The sequence below is a fragment of the Martes martes genome, assembly GCF_963455335.1.
Source record: "Martes martes genome assembly, chromosome: 15".
NCBI classification, from domain to species: Eukaryota; Metazoa; Chordata; class Mammalia; order Carnivora; family Mustelidae; genus Martes; species Martes martes.
Genome location: NC_137903.1, coordinates 24,980,559 through 25,003,699, shown reverse-complemented (window position 1 = coordinate 25,003,699; position 23,141 = coordinate 24,980,559). Strand labels below are relative to the sequence as shown.

Here is a 23,141-nt window from a genome sequence, read left to right as displayed (position 1 = left end):
TCAGGAAAGGGCCGTGATGCACGTGCAGGAGAGCGGGTCAACACGGCTTTGTTCAGCACACGTCACGTGCAGCCTTCTAGTTCTAAAAGGGTGGCAAGCAATTAGTCTTTAAGGTCTATGATTCTAGGGATTTAAAAATAAATGTGCAAGGGATTTGTTTTTTCAAAGTGGCAACTGCAAAGTGCAGCCGATTTTAAGTTTCAGTATAAAAAAGCCTAGGAGCCATCCAAGAGGATGAAAACTATGTTCCCTCTGGAAGGTTTATTTACACGCACGCACGCACACATACACGCTCAGTACATCAGCATATCCACACGTACACAGGTATAAGCCGATAAGCCAGAATGACTTGGAAGGAAATGCTCTCGTCTCCCTATTGCCTCTTTAAAAAATAAAATTTTAAACCTCACAAAACTTTCTGATGTGTATTATAACTAAAAAAAAACTAGAGTTCCAGAGCCTTACTATGTTTGATTGTATCCCTCCTGAGTTTTATTAGGGGGTTCATTTAAAACGATGTTAACAATAGCACGAATGTCATGGTTTCTGCGGAAAGCCTCAGGGCCAACCAGCCACTCGGGGCTTCCCGCTTTCGCAACGGAGGGCAGCGTCCCGGCGACTGGCACGCTCTGGCAGGACGTCAGTCTATTGCAATTTTTTTTTTTTTTTTCCAGAAAAGCCTGAAGAAATTGGCAGCTTTAAATAGAACATGTAAACCACATCAACAACTCACCTTTCAGACTACTCTGTTTACATGTCAAAACATGACTTTTGTGCTAACAGGTTCCACCATGTATGAGAAATGAAGTCAAACTGCCTTCCTCTCTTGCTTAAGAGACTCTACCACCCACAAGACTTCTAGATTCTAAGATTAAAACTTCAAACTGCAGTAAGCAGAATTCTGATGACCTAAGAGGGGTAACAGGGCTCCTTGTTTCAGGTAAGGCCTGCCACACTAAAACTAACAACATCTGTTGACCCAAAACCAAGAAGATAATTCACAAAATGTTTTCCACAGGCCTCATTCTCTGGTCAGGGTACCGGGTAAAGAAAGATAATTAATGCTGACCTCCACTTCCCTACTGTGGGGTGAACAATTAACTTCTCAGCTCCATTTAGAAATAACAAGTTCTGTCCTCCCCTCAGATAACTGGTGAGTAATCTTTCTAACTTTCCCGTTGGTTTGGTAATTCACTCGGAGCTCCAGGTGTCCGCACAAAGACACCTGTACTCGTCTACAGACTGGTCTACACGCCCAAGAGCAGCACCTGCGTGCAAGTCTAGATTTCGGGTCTGGATAACTAAAATATATACGAGTTAGTGAAATGATCAGTAGCACTGGCCCATTAAGGAAAGTATTTCTTCAGATGCTGAAATGTTTCAAAAAATCAAAAATCAAAACTTACGAATGCAGCAAGGAAATGGAGGTGGTTATATAGTTCTGCATAAAGCAACTTAAAGTAATTGAGAATTTGTTGGTAAAATATAACATTAATAAGGCCAAAAGTTTGTAAGCAGACTAGTAAAACAAAAGTCCTACCTGATCTGGAGAGAAAAGAAACAGGCTGTCAAAAATACTACGCATGAAGCTTGGTAATGGCTTGTGCAGGAAAAAAGAATTAATGTAAAATATCAGGAAGTCGAAGACAAATTGAAGATTTCCTGAAGATTTCCAAATTGAACTTCTAGAGATTTGACATGAAAATCAAATCAAACATGTAAAGGATTTCTCCATGTATCACACAACAAAAGCATCCACCTTTTGTTTTCAAGATCAGACTGTAAATGATACCCCGAGGCAGTGGTCTGTAAGGTGGAGATCGTTTGCTGCCAGAAAGCGCACAAGACGATCTCCCGGGGGCAAGAAGAAAATACTAGAGCTTCCAGTCAAGATTTCCTTTTTATACCATCCTTAATTCTGACTTTTGAGTATGTCTTACGATGCACATGTGACTTTCACACAATGGTTTACAACTTAATTTATACACACAGGATTTTGCAAGAGGAAACTGGTGTTCAAAAACTTTTACTGAGCAAGGTGTGTGTTCAGAAAGGCTGGAGACTGCTTTTCTGAAATGGCAGGGGGTGCTTCCAGGTGCTAACCTTCCCGAGAAACCTACACAACTGCCTCTAGAACTTCGTAATCCTAACAAATATTCTGAGACCGGGATGAAACAAGGTAACCAGGCCAGACCTCACCCAACGGAGCGGGCCTGCAGTCAGAGGACCGAGAGCCTGCTGTGCCGGCCGCACCATCCCCAGCCTCTGGCTTCCGTTCCCCTCCAAGCCCAAGTGACACACAGTATGGAAAAAACTAGAAATTGGGCCAGGTGAATAGATTCAACAGACCTGCCTAAAACTGTATGTAAATTGTCAAGGAATTCTTCCAGTTAAAAAAAAATCTAGTACCCTTTCACCATATTTACCCGTGTGTGTGTAGATACGGGCTCATGGGCTTACTTTCCCCATCAACATCTGAGGAAGAAATTTATACTCATAATTTAATCATCAAAATGTGGAAAAATTAAACCTATATTTTAATTCTAAGACGCTTATGTTGACTTTTTGAGAATTTCTGGATTATTCCTGTGTATTTATTTTTAAAAATCAATGGAAGTTTTCACCTTTGTTAGGACACATAAAATATGCCACGAGGAGTATGACATCACAAAAGCACTGATAAGCCATTAAAAAAAAAAGATTACTGAAGTTAGACATATGATTTTAATTTTGTATTTTAAAAAATCAACATATGAATAAGAAAAAAATGATTTTAGAATTTATGTGAAAATCCACCCTGGGATGGAATAAATGAGGCGGCCACCGGCTGCGTGTGCGGCTCTGAGTTCATCCTTTCTCAACACTAAGGCAGTGGCTTAAAATCAGCCAAAGGGGGAGTCATTTACATCATGGAAATCAGCAAATGCTATAATTTACAGACTTTTTTCTTTCCTTTCAGAGAGCCTGGTTGTTAAACATTTCCCAGCCTACAAATGAGTAGATATGGGCCAGAGCAGATGAAAAACTCAGATGATCCCAGATGTCTCAGAAACTCATTCAACCTGCTCCTTTACCTTAACTTGGGCTACTTTTGGGATACAGCCACAGACACCAAACAGAAGGCCGTCCAGGGAATATTGATCTTAAGTGGTAGGTCACCTTTTGATGCTAAGAACGATCCTGGATATTCAAAAAAAAAACACGAAGCTGAGACTTTTCCAGGAAGGAGGTAGTTTACAAACAGAACGGTCTGCCTCATACGCTTGAGCTCAAGTTGTAAACTTTCCTTTAGAAAAGGAAACACACACACACACCCACACACACACACACCACACACACATACACACACACTTTCCACGGTCAGTTGATCTCAAACAGAAAGCAGATCATCCGTCTCCTGAGGCCCACACCTCTTGGAGGCTTCCGGGGTAGGTTTACAGACAGAGGACTCACTACAACTGGTTCCCAGGAAGGTGCTGTGACTGAGTTTTAATGGTGCCCTTGGTTCCCAGGCACCCCTGTGCTGAGACAGTTAATCTTCAAAGATATTGTCTATGAAAACAACCAATGGCTTTTCTCCTTTACTTCAAAAAGATAAAATACTTTTGTGCTTTCAAAATTGAAAATATCAAGTTAAATCAAGCCATCAATACTTACACTTAAAGTACAAAATAGTCATTAGCCTAATAAAACTATTCCAAAGTGCTGCCGAGAGGTCTGCTTTCAAACAAGCATGCAAAGTAAATGACTCGGTGTGGGAGACAAGTCTCACCGTCTGCTCCCCAGAGCTCCGGAACCCCGCAAGAACAGATGGCAGCTGGCGACCACACGTGAACCACTAACAGGTCTCTGACGCTACAAACAGAAAGACAGCTCCCTGAATACGTCCCTCCACTACCACTAACCTAGCTCGGCTGTCTCACACTACAGCGTCTCTACACGGTACAGAAACATATTTAAAGTGAGTATTATACATCTGGAAGATGCTGGTTTGTCTCAGTGTCATTCTGAGCTCTCCAATCCTTACTCCCTCTTTCCACTTAGTTTATGGGACTCAATGAACTGTTTCTAGAGTTAAAAGATGAGGTTAATGGCCAGTGTTATGGTGGTAGCCGTGGCATATAATCTAATCCTAGACTCTATTTTTCTAATTTTTTTTTGAAGATTTTATTTATTTGTCAGAGAGAGAGAGAGAGGGAGAGCACACAAGCAGGGGGAGCAGCAGGCAGAGGGAGAAGCAGACTTCCCGCTGTGAGCAGGGAGCCCGATGCGGGACTTGATCCCAGGACCCCGGGATCATGACCTGAGCAGAAGGCAGTAGCTTAACCAACTGAGCCACCCGGGCACCCCTAATCCTAGACTTCAAAAGCCACGGTTTTCACCAATTCCGCTGCGACGTTGGTATCGATTCAGTCTGGAGGCTCCAGAGCATCGTCTGCATCTGCACTGATTACCGTGCGGTGAAAGTTTCTCAATGTGGTAACAGAGAGAGGAAGGCCTCCGCTTCTCCCTACTGATGTGAACAATCCAATCCCTGCGATGAGCATTTCCAAACCAATTCTGCTGCTCTCTCATTAAAACACATTTTGCCAAAGAAATAAGCACACCTTCACCTCACCGTAGACTTGGAGGCTTCGCCTTGCTTTGCGTCTTCCTCATCACATCTTTAAAACTAGCACAGCCCCTAACAACCTGAAGTTTAAAAGGTAAATGTGCAGTAGAAAATAGGGTAAGACGAACAGAAAAGAGAAAGTCTCTTCTAACTGGGACAGCCCCGCATGTTGTTTCAAGTCATCCAGCTGAATGTTTTACTCAGAGATGCCTCCGGATTTCAAAACCCGGTTTCATCCTAAAAGCCATCACTTAACCAGGCTGTGTACCACGGGGGTGTAATCATCCCACCCAGAGAGCCGACAGCACTTCCGTGCTAGAGGCGGGCTCCCCTGCTCTCACTGGTTGTTGCAAACACTGTCTTAAACCCCAGGTTTAAAACACCTTCCTATGTTGCAACAGACGAGGCTCCGTGCTCCGTTCACAGGTTGAGACAAGATCACACATGTGGCTGAGAAACCCACCGCGATAAAGGTAAGAGGTCTTTCTGCGGATTGCTTACATACATTACTCTTCAAGCCAAACAGAATCTCTCCCATAGCACTGCTCCAATTTTAGTGTGTGTGGACAGGCATGACTGCTTTTCCTTCACCGCTTGTACACAGCTCACTTTTTGTTTTTCCACAGAACACACTTAGTCCTGAAGATATGGCCAACTGCAGTTAACATTTCTCCAAATAATTCACGCAAAGCATAACTGTTTTCCTGGCCAAAGGGTCCCAATAAGGCAGAAGGAGTAACTTTGTTCTTAACTGCCCTTGCGAACCATAGCTAGCTGCTAAACCCCACCAAAAATTTCTTTAACACAAAGCTCAAAATATTAGAAAGAAAGGAAGGAAGGAAGGAGTGAAGGAAGGAAGAGGGAGGTGGAGTTTGGACTCCAATTAAGGCATTTTTATATACAGTCCAACTTGAGTCATATTCAAAGGGAATCTTAAAAAGGCATTTCAATGGGGAATGGCAAAAATCACAATAGTCTATTATTAGCATTGTAGAACTATTAACCGCTCACTTCAAAGGTAATCATGTTGAATGTCTCTGTTTCTTTATTCCTCGGTTCTCTCATTCCACAAGTGCATAGGTTATGTTTTCTGTAAATCTGGGGAAAATGGGCCAGGGGTGGGTGGTCCATCCAGGCCAGACACAGTGAACGGTCCGTGACTGTTCAGTACAGAAGGAAACTGGGAAAGAAAGTAAAACACATTATCATCCTATTACTCAACCCCAACTTTCACTTTCTGTCCCTGCCGGAGTCCCTGAGGCAGAATGTGAAAGCCGCCTGCAGTGGCTCACGGGACAAACGTAGTAACCATTTATCACGGAAGAATAGGATGTCACAGCAAAAACGTTAAAGAAAAAAGCTGTTTGTCCTTCATGTTAAATAATAACACTCTCTGGCCTACCTTGATGGAAAGAACAAACCAGAACCTTCCCTCATTGCCTAAAGTATACAGGTTTACGTTTAACTTCACACGAAGGTTTTAGAAAGTTCACCCGTGCTCTGTAGAGTGTTAATTCAATTACAAACCACATCTCAGACTGTCAAAAAGATGTCCAGAAAGAGATGCCCATCTATGAACTCTATGTATAACTGGTGCAAACAGCTATGGGGTGCTCATGCTAGAACAGAGTCCCCCATCATGTATTCTAAGGCCAGTTCTATAGGGAGAGTCCACGCTGAAACTGCTCGAGCGCTGTCCCTTTGCTTAAGGTCTTAGATCATTCTAGAACTCAATTATCTGTGAGAGGCAAAGAAAAATGTAAAAATAAAATATGAAACATTCTCAACACTTTCTATTCAATCATTCAGAAACTTAAAAAAAAAAGTATATTTTTAATTTTCTTTTTTATCTTTACCATTACATTTCCAAAAGAACAAACGAAAAGTTAAATTGCAAAGTATAAGAAAATTTCCCAGTGAGTCACCCCTAAATAAGTGAATGAATTAACCAAAATAAACTCTACAAGTTGTAAAGTCTAGATGCTGGGGGAAAAATAATGGTTGAATGCTGTGAGACCTTCCCTGTGATCTCAGTTAAGGGATACTACAATATCCATTTTTTAAAACATGTATTTAAAATGTTTATAAGTATCAATTTTAAATGAGTGGGAAAAAGGAGTATTTGACAGGCCATTCTCAAAAGTTTTCTCTTTTTTAAAAATCCTCAGGTAAAAGTGGAGACCTAAGTGCAGATTCTCCTGCCAATTTTCACACACACACACGTTTGTACTTTCCATTTTTCAAAAAAAAAAAAAAAAAAAAAAAAAGCATTTCTAGCACTTAAAATGACAAAGAAATTGGGTGTGTTCAAAAATCTACACAGTGCTAAACAATTCTTGGTCTAACTGAAATGCATGGAACAGTAAAGAATGCGAAGGAAGCGTGGCTGTGCGTATCTGCCAGAGCTGTCTGCCGGCTGGCATTAACCCTCGGAAAGCGTATTTATTAAACAGAAGTTTTGTAAGGACGAGACTGAGGAGTGAAGACACTGTCTTTTGCCTCTTTCTGCCTGTGCCAGGCCCCAACTGCAGGAGACGGGCTTGGAGGTGACTCACCTGGAAGAGTGTGTTAGCACCTTGCAGTCTGGCTGGACTCAGGGGAGCGACGGGGCTGAGAGTGCTCCAGAAGTGGATGCTGGAGAGCAAGGGGCTGGGCGTCAGCAAGATGGGCGTCTGCAAAATGCAAAACAAAACCAGTCACTAAGTGACTCACCAGGATGTGTTTCCACCTTATAGTAACATACCAAGAGCCCTGAACACAAATCTTTTTTTAAAGATTTATTTGAAAGAGAGAGAGAGAGAGCGTGCACACACACATATGCATGAGCGGGAGGAGGGGCTGAGGGAGAGGGAGCAGCAGATTCCTGGCTGAGCACAGAGCCCAGTTCCGGGCTTGATCCCAGGACTCCAGGATCAATGAACTGAGCTGAAGGCAGATCCTTAAATGACTGAGCCACCCAGGTGCCCCAACCCCGAACCCAAATATTGTCCTCTTCTCCGCTAAGTAGGTCTGAGATTTTTCATGAGGAGAAACTCAGAAATTATTTTTACAACCTAAGTAAGATAAAGGGCAAAATATTTTCTAACGTGTTTTGTAGGGTCTTTCCCAAATCGAGAGCCCAATCTGATCATGTGCAGAAAAATAACGGGTAACTAAAGTCACAAACACAGTTCTCCTTAGTAATGGGGAGCCTGGGAGTCATCTATTTAAATGCTACAGGGGAGGCACCTGGATGGCTCAGTCAGTTAAGCATCAGACTCTTTTTTTTTTTTTTAAGATTATATTTATTTATTTGACAGAGAGAGAGATCACAAGCAGGCAGAGAGGCAGGCAGAGAGAGAGGAGGAAGCAGGCTCCCCGCTGAGCAGAAAGCCCAATGCAGGGCTCGATCCCAGGACCCTGAGATCACGACCTGAGCCAAAGGCAGAGGCTTCAACCCACTGAGCCACCCAGGCACCCCAAGCGTCAGACTCTTGATTTCCACTCAGGTCATGATCTCAGGGTCCTGGGATCAAGCCCCACGTTGGGCTCTGGGCTCAGCAGAGTCTGCCCCTCCTGCCCCACTCATGCTTACTCTGTCTCTAATTAAAAAAAAAACCAGAATCTTTTAAAAAAAAGATTCTCTCTCTTCCCCACCCCCTCTCTCCCTCTCTTAAATAAATAAATGTTACAGGACACGAGCAAGTTAAGAAATAGCTAATGTAACCATACAACCTTGTTTCTCAACATCACACCAACTGGTTTTCTTCAGATTCTCAGGATTTATTGTTTTCTAGCTTTTGACACTATCACTATTTTTGTGTAAAATACCACCAAGTCTTATAAGAACTCCCCTCCAAAAAAGCGAGAGTGACAACAGTTGCTTTAGGAGGAGGCTGACAAATATTTCTTGGCTTGCAGAGACAATGAGTCCTTTCAGAGCCCTTCTAGAGCCCTTCTAGAGCCCCTCCAACCCTCGCCTGCAGCAGCTCCGATCAGGTGCGGAACCGGGTGACTCTCACGGGGTCAAGCCCGCCTTTCTCGCGCAGACCTAAGCAGCAGCGTGAGAACAGGCGGTTATCGATTCTGGATTTGTTTAAAAAGCGGAGTCAATGCAATCATCGGTGGCCCCAGAAAGCGAGAAACCGTTACCTGTGAGAAAAGGGCTGGCGTCAGAGAAGCCGTGGGGAGAGACGGGCTCAGTATCCCCAGCGGGCTCGGGTCGCTGCCCGTGATCACCAGGATGGGCGCCAGCTCTAACCCTTTGGGTTTCTTGGATCTTGAGGAATTACTTGTTTTGTCCTTTTCCAGCAAAGCTGAATCCTGGTCTTTAGGCTCTAGTGACAAGTTCTCTGGAAGCTCCATGGGCTGCGACGCCACGGACTCGAGGTCGGTGTCAAGGTCGGGGTGCGGGCTCAGTGGTGGCGAAGGTGTCCTCGGGGGCTCCTGCACAGAAGGGGAGACCGAGGGCCCGGGGGATGCAGCAAAGGTGGCGGGGCCGCTGGGGGCAGAGGCCGGGGCTTCCAGGGCGGGCAGTCTGGGGGAAGCCAAAGTCTCCAAGGCTCGGAGAGGGTCTTCCGAAGATGGAGAAATGCCCGGGCCAGCCGACGCGGCGGCAGCAACAGGTTCAACCGGCAGCTTCTTGGAAGGTGTTGTTACAAATCTGATGACAGACGGTGTTGGCTCCTGGGGCGGCTTCTTCTCTGCCAGCTTCTCAGCCGGACTCTCGATCTTTATAGGTCTGAAGAGCTTCTTGTTGGAGGAGTTCAAAGAGTTGAGCGTGAAGGAAGAATACAAGCCGGAGTGGATGTAGTCATTGCGGCTAGAGGCCCGGGCCCCGGGCTGCAGGGGCTTTTCTCTGCCCCCGCTCTCGGCGTCCCTGGAGCCACTGCCCACCTCGCTGCAGCTCACCACCTCACAGTCTCCCTCAGTCCTGCCCACGGTCAGGGGGTCCATTTTCAGAATCTCTGGGTAAGACACAAACTTGTACACAAACTTCTGACCATTCACTTTTTTAATGATATTCTGTAGATAAATGAAATAAGGATGCTTACACTTTCTTGTAAATGCACTTCCCACAGCTCAGAAGAAACGGACCTAATAAGGGTCTCTATTTGGCAAGTAGTTTCCTTAAGAGCTTCGAAATCACCCACATTGACCTAGCTGTACCAAACCCAGGTCCTAGCGCTATGGAGCCAAAGCAGAGTGTATTGAAATGTCTTATGAACAACTGACATGACCTATTACGTAAGTAAAAGAGAGGTTTCAGTTGCCTGACACCCTCAAGCAAATTATCTGTATTAAGTCAAAGATCCCTCAACTGCGGTTTCGAACAATCCCAAAGGTGCCAGCCGTTCACATCCTGAGTAAGCACAAAGGAAGAGAACGTTCCGTCTGCTGGGCCCTCTACTTCCTTCCGCAGCTCCGGTTCCTCCTTATCCCACACCCCCATGGGGAAAACTGATAAGACCAACCACTTAAAGGTGAAAAAAATTAGGATCTCGGTTTCTCATTTTAACTCTATCCATTTAAGCCATTCATTTCACCTCAGAACCCAAGAACGTATCCAAAATAATAAGAAATTAAACAAAAAGTAAACTTTAAGAAATCAAATATGTGCATTAACAGCTATTCTTTAAAGTATTAATCTGGTTTCTCTGGGTTAAATTAAAAAGTGAAGCTACAAAACAAGCATGTATGTGACAACTTTTAAATTATGATACACACGAGAATGTTTTATTTTGTCCTCAAGAATCTCAAATTTTCTCTTCCTTATTCCCAACCCTATACTCACTTTTTCTTTAAAGACAACTGCAATTAGGAACAACGCATGCGCGAAGAGTGGGAACTAGAGTTGAACACTGACATGTTTCCCCCGCTAGTCCCAAACTGCTGAAGCTATGAAATAAACTGGATCAAAGTAAGCCAGGACAGTGATCATTTTGCAATGTACACACGTATCAAATCATTATGCTGTGCTGCTACAACTAATATAATGTCTTATGTCAATTACACCTCAGTTTAAAAAGGTTTCAAAAATAAACCAGGACGTTAGTCCCTTATAACCTCATCAGAAGAGAGGAACCGTTCTTGTTCTGAGGCGGATGTCTATTACCTTTACATAATAGTATCTGAGAGCTCGGCTGAGTTTGTCGTAATTCATATTAGGCTTGTTCTTACGAATCCCCCAGAGACGAGCCACCTCTTCTGCCTGCAAGAGCTTGAACTCCCCATCATTAGAGGTCCAGCTGATCATGTGCTTGTTCTGAGGCTCCTGTAGGAGCTGAAGGAGGAACTGCCACAGGGTGATCGCACTGTCCATAGCAGTGAGCTGAAAGAAGCATACAGATAAGACACACGAGAAATTAACAGCCGGCACTGACAGGACACCGTATACCAGGCACTGTGCTCCAGAAGCATTACTTCCTTTCCTTCCCACAACAGTCCAATCCCACAAAACAGACAGCCTTGCAGCCTCATTTCACATTTGAAAAAACAGATTCAGAAAAGAGTTAAGTCCGAGGCCAAGGAGGTCAATGATGGAGCTGACATTCAAACCCAGGCAATCTGGACCCAGAGCCCAAACTCTTAAGCAAGGCACACTGCTTAAGAAAAGTCTTGCTGGAAGATAAAGTGAGTTCCTTAAGTCACAGGAGCAGTGTGATGACTGCCGATCGCTAGAGGACCGCTGTTACTGAAGTTTTATAGAAGCTCGTGGCCCTGCCCTCTGAGACCACCATTTAAATCGAGGAACTTGGTTTATCTGCCAGAAGTATGTGTGTCTCGTGGTGGCCCGAAGATGTAGGTAGTAATCTACTCCTGCTCCACTGGCATTCCTCCTCCAAATCCTTTCTGTTCTCGTAAATTAATTTACATTTAAATTGGCAGCACTGAAAATTCAGAAAATGCTCCCTGATTTAATTTACAAGTTCTGTCACCTTTTTAGTCTTTTAAAGGAGACTCCATTCCCAGTGTGGGGCCTGAACTCACGACACTGAGATCAAGAGTCATGTGCTCTACCGACTGAGCCAGCCAGGTGCCCCTATAGATCCTCCTCCTTTGATGAGTGGCCTTTATTTGATTATTGAGACATGAAATGAAAAATCTTTCAATGTCTCAGGTTTTCAGATTTCCCTGTTTAGGCCAGAGTTTCTCAATTTTGGCTCTTCTGACATTTTGGGCCAGAGAATTCTTTATTCCTAAAGGAATTTTTTAAAAAGATTTATTTATTTGGGGGCGCTTGGGTGGCTTAGTCATTAGGCATCTATCTGCCTTCCGGCTCAGGACGTCGTCTTGGGGTCCAGGGATCTAGCCCCGTGTTGGGCTCTCTCTACCATTCCCCCTGCTTGTGTTCCCTCTCTCACTCTCTGTCAAATAAATAAATAAAATCTTTAAAAAAAAAAAAGATTTATTTATTTGGGGCACCTGCCTTCAGCTCGGGTCATGATCTCAGGATCCTGGGGTCACACCCCACGTCAGGCTTCCATTTATATAAAATGTCCAGAATAGGCAAATGTATTCAACACAGAAAGCAGATCAGTGGTTGCTAGGGGCTGGATGGAGAGAAGAATGGGGAGTGACTATTTATGGGTTGATGTAAATATTCTGAACTTAAGATTGTGGTGGTGGTTACACAACTCTTTGAATATACTAAAACCACCGTACTGTACAACTTAAGTAGATGAATTTTATCTCAATAAAGATGTTAAAAACTACAAATATTACAAAACCGTAGGTCTTAGGAGCCTAATTCTAATAATGTGTAACTCACAAATGATGGGATCCTTGAAGGTCAACTATGTCTGCTCCCAAAAAAGGCAGGAGATGAGAAACTAGTGGAAGATAGCTGGGCGTCCAGAACTTTTGCGAGACACTCAAAATGTACTTCGATAATCCTCAATTGCCGCTTTGAAGCTGGTTACAGATACTGTCATCCAAAAGTAGAGATGGGAAAATAAAAAAGAACAGGAAACAGGAGAAGTCTCCAGTCACATAGTTAACGGAGAGGCTGAGCCCAGGAATCTAAGTCTCTCTCCTCCCAGTCTCCAACTCTGCTCCTCAGGAGAACCACTCCCTAGGTGGATAACTGCATTCACAGGGCAGTAGGTTGTAACAAGTATTACAATTAGATACTAAGTGATAATGGCCTACAAATTGGAAGTGTGACTTTGATGCTAAGTAACTCTCCCCTGCTAACCTTTCCCATAGCCTCACTTAAAAGGAGTTAAAAGAGTAGTTTTAGGAGTTACTGGGCTGGCTCAGTCAGTAGCGCATGTGACTTTTGATCTTGGGATTGTGAGTTCAAACCCCAGGTTGAGCACAGGGCTTACTTAAATAAAAAAGAGTGATTTTATAGTCTAATCCATCAAGTATTGGGGGGACGGCGGGAGGGGGATGCCATTTCTCTCAATCTACCAGAGACCCTTTCTTCTAATGTCTGTTCATGGCTAGTTACTTTTTTAATTATACATGTTTCCTATTTAAATGATTTTTTTTTTTTTTTTAGTCTAAACCTGTTAAAAGTACTCCCTAGTAAATTTTAGCTTAACCAAAGAACTGTCTCCATATTTCCAGACACCATCTTCATACCAAGAATGCCTAGTGGGGCTCCTGGTGACTTATCAGTTAGATGTTTCTTGATCTCAGCTCAGGTCTTGGTCTCAGGGTCCTGAGTTCAAGCCCCATACTGGGCTCCCATGGAGCCTACTTTAAAAATAAAAAAATAATGCTTATAGAGGTCAGGGTATGAATGGGTGTGTGAGAGGGAGGGAGGGAAAGAGAGAACATGACAGGGAGAGGAAACAGGGGAGACAGGGAGGGAGTGGATAGAGAGAGGGAGGGGAAAAGATGAAGGACAGAGAGCTAAAATCTCAGAACAATTACAAATTTGGTGCCTGTAATTCCATTTGTTCTTGGAAGAATTGCCATACTAAATTCTATAGTCTTAATACCTACCAAGTAGATAATGCTTGAGCCCCATGGGTTTATAATGGCTAAAGTAAATACGCAAAGACAGAAATAAGCATCACCATCTCCACAATGAGCACAGAAGTGCCATCCTGGGCAAAGGAGAGGGTCCCCCAAGTATGCATGCACCCACAGGGCCTCAGGTTTCACCTTTCAACTTCTACCTTCCCTTCTGGTTATTAGGGGAGCACAGGGATTGAGTCAAATGCTGGTGAGCTGCTGTTGCTGCTACTTTGGGGCAGAACCTAACTGTAGTGGAAAATGCTGCTGCTTTTTTAGTACTTTACAGTGCCTCTGGGATAGAAGGTTGTTTAGAATCAAAGGGCATTGTGGTTTTGGAATGAAGCACTGGAAAAGAATGTTCTTTTGCAAAAAACTAACATGGATATAAAATGGACAACTTCAGTGGGTAATTTAAAGGAATATTTTACTCATTCAATTCTGATATCAGGTCATACTCTATTGAAAAGTTGGGTGAACCTCTGGGTATACAGTCAAGCTGAACTCTTCATTTCAGTTTCTAAAAGTGTGCTATCAGGGGCACCTGGGTGGCTCAGTCCTTAAGCGTCTGCCTTCCGCTCAGGTCATGGTCTTCAGGGTCCTCGGATTGAGCCCTGCATTGGGCTCTCTGCTCAGCGGGGAGCCTACTTCTCTGCCTACTTGTGATATCTCTGTCAAATAAATAAATAATTTTTTTTTTTAAAAAGGTGTGCTATCAATATGAAATTCAATTCTCTCCTCAGGCATAAAAGAGAATTAAGGAAAAAAAACTTCCAGAAGGCAGTTATTAAAAAAGCGAAATGATGAGTCGAAAAATAAATACTTTTATTCTAACAACTTATCAATAAAAACCTTTACTTTCCGTCACACAAAAGCTCGAGTTTTCTAAAATTACACTTCAAGCAGAGCTTTTCAGAAGTGTAACAAGGGAGAGAAATACTTAACTGTTGCAAATAAAAGAACATGGCTTAGAGTTAAATGTTGAAACTGATTCTACCTTAGCACTTCAAAGACAGATCAATCCCAGAGGTAAACTGAAAGAAAGCATGTTGAAATAACCTATTAGGGAAAGGAAGTCTCTAGTAAATGAAACTTTTTCCACCCTAAACATGTTTATAATACACACAGCCCAGTTGCTGTGGTGACCCAGAGCCCAACTATTTTTCAGAAACAGCAGCTAAGATCCAAATACTAAAGGTCTCCAAAATCAGCGTGCTGCTTAAATAACACCAAACCAAATTATGTATCAAGACTAGTTTTGAATTAAAATCACCATCGTTTATGAAAAGTAACCAGGAATCTCTTAACTTTTCAGTACCCTGTATTACGAAAATATTAAAAGTATAGTTACATTGCCCTAAAACTTGAAGACAGTATTTCCCTAAGAATGCAATGGATTTCACTTTTGCAGTTTCAAGTAAAATCAAAGAGAAGGGAGTTCCTGACGGGGAGGTGGGGGAGGGTGGACAGAATCCTAAAACATCTTAATGAAAACACCACCGACAGTCCTAAATATTAAAGCACCAAGTTTTCCCTCGCAGTGGGGTGGTGGCTGGGAGCGCGCAAAGGGGAAGGGAGGACCTGACCACCGCTGTGATGAGGAAGAGACTCCAGAGTGCATGCCCTAAACGTCAAATAGCAACAGCCTGGGAAAAAGCCAACTGTGTGTGTGTGTGTGTGTGTGTTGTTTTTTTTTTAACTACTTCCATCAGTCAACAATACCCCTTATTTCCTGCCAGGGCCAGTTAATTAATATTCCTCCCCCAAAAGATGTTTCCAATCGATCCTCCCAGGAACCAAGAAGCGACCAGCCTCGCCGCGGCTGTACATTAAGCGGAAAGTCAAGGGGGAGGGGGCTCGCGGGACAGAAGTAGAACAAGAAATGAAACTTGACACCGGATGAAGAGCGAGCTTGGGGAGAGGAAAAAACTTCGGCGACCGTGTGCCCCAGAGCAGATCAAAGTCCGGGGAAGAGCCGCAACCTCACGCGGCCTCGGGAAGCGCTGAATTACTGTACTTTCATTTTCCAACTTCCTGTCACCACAAAGAGTCAGAATTCACCCCCCTCCCCGGCCGAAGAGCCACTGCCACCCTGTGCCCCAGGGACCTCAGGGGCCACGCGCGGCACCGGACGCTCCGCGGTCCACCTGCGCGCCCCGCGGCTGGGGCCGCGGGCCGGGCAGGGCGGGCCGGGGGCGGGTCCCGGGGGAGCGCGCGCCCGCCCCCGCGCCCGCCGCCACGCTCACTTCCTGTTGTGCTGCCGGCCCACCCCCGCCCCCCGGCCCCGGCCCCGCTCCCCGCTCCCCTTTCCCCGCGGCGGGGGGCGGCGGTCGCGAGAGCCCCCAGGGGCGCGGGGTGGACCGGGCGCGCGGGGCCGGCCGCTCACCGAGGCCGGGCGCGGGGCTGCCTCTGGGTCTCCGCCTGGAGCGCGATGCTTCTCTCTGCCCGCCTCCTCCTCACGCCGAGAGCTCGAGGACGGCGCGGCAGCGGCTGCGACCCCCGCGGCGGAGCCGAAGAAGGCGGCGGCGGCCGAGCGGAGCCCGCCGGGTACCCGCAGCCGCCCGCATCGCCCGCCGCCGCCGCGCCCGCCGCCGCCGCGCCCGCCGCGGCTCCTCGCGCTCCGCCCTCCCCGCCCCCGCACGCGGCGGCGGCGGCAGCGCGGGTCGTGGGGCCGCTACCCGCCGGGCGCGCGCTCGGGGCGTTCCTCGCCGGGGCCGGCCTGCCAGTTGCTCCGCGGCCGCCGCCACTCTCAAACCCCCCGGCTACGTCGGGGCCCTTCCCAGACGCCGCTGCCGCCGCGCGTCACTTCCGGGGCGGGAAGGGCGGAGCCGCCGCCGTCGGCGGTGCGGTGTCGTGAGCGACTGCAGCTTCGCGCCCGGGTTTCGGGGGCTCCCGGGGACGGGCTGGGGCGCGGTGCGGGTGTCCCCTGGAGTCCCGCGCTGGCCGCTCTGCGCCGCATTACTGAGTGGCAGCTAACGGCTCGCTGAAGCGTCCGACCGAGTCGGGCACCCCGGAGCTGCCATCTGTGTGGGGCACTCCCGGACGGGTGGGGGCTCCGCATCTCCCGCGGCGGGCAGAGGCGGTGGCGCTCGCCCGGCGGCGTCGGGGGACCACCTGTGTTGTGGCTAAGCGAAAGCGTGAGAGCTTCTCGCTTCTGGGCCACTCGTCCTGCCTTTTCCCCCGCCGAGTTGGACGGAGGAGTTGGTGCTGCCGCAGCTTGCTGTCCCAAGTACCGGCTCCCGGGACACAAGGAACACCCCCAGTGACTGTTATATCAGCGCTGCGGCTCACTGGCCCGGGGTGTGACAGATGAAGTCAGCCCTGGAATCCAGTCGAGCTTTCACCCCTCACTGTCTTGGAGACCTTAATAACTTTCTTAACTTCCCAAAAGTTTCATCGTCTGTGAAACGGAGAGAACCCAGTCTCTTAGAACTGTGACAATCAAAGCAGATCGGGCGCTCCAGTCACCCAGCAGAGTTCCTAGCACATAGGTTCTCATTAAATAGAATTCTTAAGGAACCAAGTCACACTTGGTACTAAACACTACTTGAGTAATTAATTCAGCAGCAGAAGGGGTGCACAGTCAGTATGCTAGACTGCTGAACAAAACCCCGAAGAAATAGATTGCATATTCTTTTAAACGAGAAACCAGAAGGCTGGTGTGTGAGCTACCTTTACGCGGCCATTTACTACCTGGAAGACCTGCAGAGAGTTGCTTAACCTCTGAACCTCAGTTCCTCGTGTAAAATGAGGATGATAATGTGCAGCATTGCTGAAAAGATCGAACGAGATAAAGACTGTCCTGTACTTAATGCATTTCCTGGCACATACTAGACACCCCACCAAATGGTGATGTCATTTACTTTTGCCTCCACCTCACCCCCACAACTGAATTCAGGGTAAAATTAATTGAATTCACTGAGTAAAGTGTGATCCTATTATCCCGGGTAGGCTTCTGGAAGAGCACTGGCACATCATTTTATTTCCAACCTCCTCCACCCTAAGACAGAGTAATTATAACACAGAGGTATTCCTGTAAAAGCAACACTGCCAAGAGATGTTACCTTTTTAAAAATAATTCTACCAGAGGATGTAAACATATTTTCATTAAGAGGAAACGTGCAATAACTGAAAAACACTAGCACTCTTGGCTTCTGATATAAAATGTTTCCTCGCAACAGTTTCCATTTTAGAATGGGGAGGGGTTGGTGGTGGAAGGGGGTGGGGGGAGGAAAAAATAAGAATTATTAAGGTAGGCTGTTTAAGATACACCCTTGGGAACATTCGTTTATAGAAAGATTTCATTTCAAGCCTTAGACCAAGAACAGTGAAGGGTTGTGGAACTCTTCAACAGACTGCCATGCTCTGCCCAAACTAGCAGGAAACCTGGGATTCAGCCTCGGGGTCTGCAGTGGTATCACAACTTCTTTGGATGGAGTTGACAGTCTTGTCGATTGCAGTGTATATTTGGAAAAGAGCCTACTTTGGGTGCTCTTAAATTAGTCATAGCAAGTCTGTCTGTTTTTAAATTGACTTTTTTTTTTTTTTAAACAGTACATGTTGACAGCAGAGAAACTAGAAGGAAAGTCAGATTTCAGATTGGTGAACTGGGAGAAAAAAGTTTATTAATGTGCCCTGTTTTCCCACTCAAGATTCTATAAATACAGACTCTCTCTTCACTGGTTCCTCACACAACAGATGGTTGTTTTTGCAAACTCCATGGTGATTATGTTGCTTTTTTGTTATCTTGTTTGGTCACTTTCCCACTCAATAGATTTCCAGTTGTAGCCTTGGCCACTCAGGGTTATCTCAAATAAAATCTGCAGATTTTATTTAAGTGGTTTCCTATGTGTTTTTCTCCCAGGCCTGCCCTCAATTGTGTTTTTCAGTCATTTTACTTACCCCAGTCCTGCCGTCCCTGTTCCCCTAACTTAATTACATTTCCTATCTCAATAACACCTAGTTATGATTATTTCTTCTTGAAGCAACTCCCCCCTTCCCTCTTTTTTGTTTTGCTGCTTCGTCATTACCCCAAGTTAACATCCCTTTTTCCTAAAGAAATATTTCCTGGACTCTGAGCCAGCATGGAACCATCCGATTGCCTGTCCTGTCTTCCAGGCAATGTCTTGCAGCACATGGTAAAGAAGAGAGAGCTTTAAGTGAGAGGAAGCATCAGCAGCCCCAGATAGGGACAGATGTGAAGCAAACGGCAGCATGTGTGTCATGAAGGAGTAAAACTCAGGGAATTCTGAGTTCTCGCCTTTCAATCTCCCTAAACTCCAAGCTTGATCCTCCTGAGAAAATCCTGACAACTTACTGCTTCTGGGCCTCACTTTAAATATCTTTAAAAATAAAAGCTATCTATCCATACCTTTCACTTGTAGTCTGTGGTGGATGAAGGAAAAGAAAAAGACAGTTGATCAAAGTAGACTTTGAGTTCTTTTTGAATGACCCTATAGTTATTATGTTTGTGGGGCTTGAAATGTTAAAGGAAAAGTTACCTTTGAAAATAAAACAGGCTGGCTGGATACTGCATCTGGCAGCATTTGCTAACCCCACTACCGGTCAAGGTCCTAAGATTCACCAGAGACCCACCAGTGGCGTGATGGTTGGAAATATCTCTACACCGAGACTATCATTCTGGGCAAAGACATATCATCCCCAACAGTAAGACCTATAATCAGAAGGTATTCCAGGTCCAGAGAAAAACCCATGAAAAAGCCTTTGAACAAGGTATTTGTGGCCTCTAGACTGTGAGGAAAGCTCATGGAAACATCTTTCAGCCCTCGCTGTAATCTTTATACAACACCCTGTTTCCCAGAGAGGACATGACGATACATGACTTTATTGCAGTTACCTGCCTGGGGCATGGTACGGATCTACCACACTTCACGACCTATCCCAAACACAACTCAGAAATAGCCTCATGTACTTTTCTTCACCGGACTCTACACTCAGTCTCTTTCCTCCTCCACTAATGTGTATATTTTTTAAGATTTTATTTATTGATTGGTTGATTCAGAGAGAGAGGGCAGGAGAGGGGTAAAGGGAGAAGGAGAGAGAAAATCTTCAAGCAGACGCCACACCTAGCACAGAGCCTGATACGGGCTTCAGTCTTGCAACCCTGAGATCATAACCTGAGCCAGAATCAAGAGTCAGATCTTAACTGACTGAAACATCCAGGTGCCCTCCAATATTTTCAACCTAAAACAGTTTTATTGGTCTTCGATACATGTACTTTTTCTGCTTGTGAAAACTGCTATTGAATATGTATATGTTAGAGAAAGAGGACGGAACTGATCACTTCTTTTTCTAACTGCTCTTTGGAAAAGGTGTGACTTGATTGAAAATCTACCTTGTGGGTAACCATGTGAGATTCTGGGGGTTTGACTAAACTCATTGTAGGATACAGATTTCTCTGAATTTTAAGCCCAGAGTTGTTTCCTCTCTTGTAAATTGTATGATAACTGGGTGGAATTTTTTTCACTTAAAATTAATTCAGGAACAACAACAAAAAATTCAGGAACCACCACCAAAAGGCTTTGTTCTTTTTTGTTTTGTTTTGTTTTGTTTTCCTTTTCCTTTTTTTTTTTTTTTTTAAGGAATTTTCAGTCATGGACCAGAGACACTGACACCTTCGGAGACCATAACTCCTCTCCACGACTTCCATAGATTTTACAATTCTCTCACATTATCTGTTATGATCCTATTGACATAGACAAAAAAAAATTCAGCTGAGGATCCAGAGATCATGGAGAAGGAACAGTCAGGCTGACAAATGTAGGGGTAAGTACAGCTCTTCGAGCTTTGCAGCGCTGTGGTGAGAAGGGAGAGGGAGGGAAATTACCACCTCCCACTGTATTCAGGAACATTTCCTGAAAGAGGTGGAGTTTGGAAGACTTGGTGCTAATTCAAAAATGTGTAATGCCAGCTTTTTTCTGCCTTACTTTATTTATCCAGCTGCGAAACAAAATTAGTCTTGCCATGCTAAAGAACGTGGCGCCGGCGAGTTGCATACCCAGTTCAGAAGGGTGACGCGGCCAGCGGCTTCCCTCCTTCAGACTCTCAAGGGAAGGAAATTTAAATTCTGTCTAGGCTCACCCTGTAAAAGGGGGAAATCGTTGGGTCGGTGGGGCTTTTTCCCCACTTCCTTCTCTCAGCTTCTCCCTGCTGCTCCGAAGATGCAACTGTGGTGCGTGGAACTATGTCTAGAAATCAGCTTCCAACGGGAGAGCCCTGAAGTGGAGGGGAAGAGGGGGTTCTCCCAGGATGGAAAAGACTCCAATGGCAAGGTTTCCCGGCTAAGAGAGCTCTGGTTAGATCTTGTTTGAAATTGTCTCCCTCCCCACTGGAAATATACTTGATCTTGGTTTTCTTGCTCCTCCCAACCCCCCACCCCAGCCCTCTCCCTCAGCCTTATTTTTCTTTCTCTGCCTACTTTTCCTTTCCCTTTTTAGCTCTATGCCTTTACTGTGCCAGTGGCCCCCTTGAGAATTGACTAACAGTGATCATCGTCCTCAGAAAATGTCGGAGCAAAAGATATATTTTGGGGAGCGCCTGGCTGGCTCAGTCAGTAGCACATAGGACTCTTGATCTCAGGGTTGTGGTGTGAGCCCCATGTTGGGGGTAGTGTTTACTCAAAAAAAAAAAAAACAATGCTTTATAAAATAAATATATATATACATATATATATATATATATATATATATATATATATAATGTTTAAGCATTAACCACGTGTTGAGCACTGGGTACTTTCAGAGAGGCAAAGACGACAAAGATCAGTCTCTTCTCTTTAGAAGTTTTCTAAAAGATGAGGGGCTACAACCCATTCTGTCACAGAAGGGGGTGTTGGTTAAGTAGAGGCCAGAGGAGTGTGCTGGGGGAGCGGCGGGAGGAAGGGGAGAGGAGCCCACCAGGCCTTGGAAGAAGCAGGAGGGGATTTGGGGGGAAGCATTCTGTCTGGGATGCTTGTCCTGTTCCCCGGCCCGCGCCACCGCTGACTTTAGTGCCGACTTTAGGTCTCAGCTCAGGTGTCGCCTGCCCTAGGCGGGTGACCTCCTCTGTCTCCATGGCGGCCAGCACCGGCCGTGCTTGTGGGGCTCAGCATGCTCACTTTCTCCGCGAGTTCCACCCTTCAGGCTGAGTCCTTGAGGGGAGAGCCCAGGTCTCAGGCACCCTCACAGCCCAGCCCCTGGGGCCATCCCTTCGCCAGGAGCTGCTCAGTAAGTGCTCATGGGCCACCAGACCAGCAAGGCCAAGGGGGGGCACCCGGCTCAGAGATGCAGACGGCAGTGGGAGGTGTGGGGTGCCCAAAGCTTGGGCCCTCCCCCTCGCCACCTCCCGCACCATCCCCTTGCCTCTCTCTGTCCATAGCCTCTCACCTCTCCATCCTGCCGGTCAACCTGTTTGGTCTCACCCATCCTAAGAAAACCCCCCTTCAACCATCAGCCTGTCCTTTCCTTCCCTTCAGTATCAGACTTCAAAAATAATCGTTTCTATCCGCCGCCCACCCTTGCTCAGTTTCCACTTGCTTTCCGATCTCCTGAATGTGTCTGTTGTCCCCACCAGTGGCTCTTCGAGGCATTGTCCCTCCCACCATCCGCTAGTCCTCCTCGAGCTCAGCTTGAACAAGCCCATTTTAGGCAAACCTCCCCGGCCTCCAAAGCAGGCTTAGCCGTCCCTTCCCGGCAACTTCCCCTGAAACGCTGGCCTCTCTTGGCTTCCATGAGTCTCCCTGTATCTCTCTGACCAGTGTTTGTCTCTTTCAGGGCTTCAGTTCCACCAGCTCTAAGGAAGGGGTTCTAGCCTTGCCTCGGGCTTCTGTCTCTGGGTTATGGTCCCTCAGTGCACTCCCCACGAGGGGCCTCATTCTCTCCAAGGCTTTGTTCACTACCCAAATGTTCAAGACCCCAAACCTTTCTTTCTGACCCTAAATTTTCCCCTGACCTCTGGATCCCTGTCTCCACTTTCCTACAGAACTTCTCCTCCTGGGGCGCCTGGGTGGCTCAGTGGGTTAAAGCCTCTGCCTTTGGCTCAGGTCATGATCCCAGAGTCATGGAATCGAGTCCCGCATAGGGCTCTCTGCTCAGCAGGGAGCCTGCCTCCTCCTCCTCCTCCTCCTCTCTCTCTCTCTGTCTGCCTCTCTGCCTACTTGTGATCTCTGTCAAATAAATAAAATCTTTAAAAAAAAAGAACTTCTCCTCCTGGATGGGCTCAGAACCCCTCTATCTCAGAATATACCAGTTGAACCCATCACCTATACCTGCCACCGGAGCCAAATCCTCCTTCCCACTTCCAGCTGACGGTATCACCTCAGTCATCCCTGGCAATCCTTCTTCCCCACTCTCCAAACACAATGGGTCACCATGATCTGTTGTGTAGAATCTCTAGAAGAGCAACCTCCACCCCCTCTCCGTGGCTGTCCCCAAGGCTCTCACCGTCTCTGGCCAGGACTATTGCAATGGCCGTCGACTTTCTTTCCCAGGATCCGGGTGTGCCGGCCCACCTCCACGTGGCCACAAGGAAACCTTCTGAAACACACACTTGAGTGGGTCACTCCTCTGTTCCAGAGTATCCAATG

At 46.1% G+C, this 23,141-nt stretch overlaps 1 protein-coding gene across 1 annotated transcript; it reads right to left on the bottom strand.

Moving 5' to 3' along the window:
* Positions 1–4,160: 4,160 nt before the first annotated feature.
* Positions 4,161–16,181, bottom strand: ELK4 (ETS transcription factor ELK4). The gene is made up of 5 exons (XM_080825277.1): positions 15,945–16,181; positions 10,707–10,922; positions 8,744–9,616; positions 7,168–7,284; positions 4,161–5,792 (listed from the first exon to the last, which is right to left on the bottom strand). Exons 2-5 carry the CDS (start codon positions 10,911–10,913, stop codon positions 5,694–5,696), a joined length of 1,296 nt encoding a protein of 431 aa, XP_080681403.1. The 5' UTR covers positions 10,914–10,922; positions 15,945–16,181; the 3' UTR covers positions 4,161–5,693.
* Between the last annotated feature and the right edge of the window lie 6,960 nt (positions 16,182–23,141).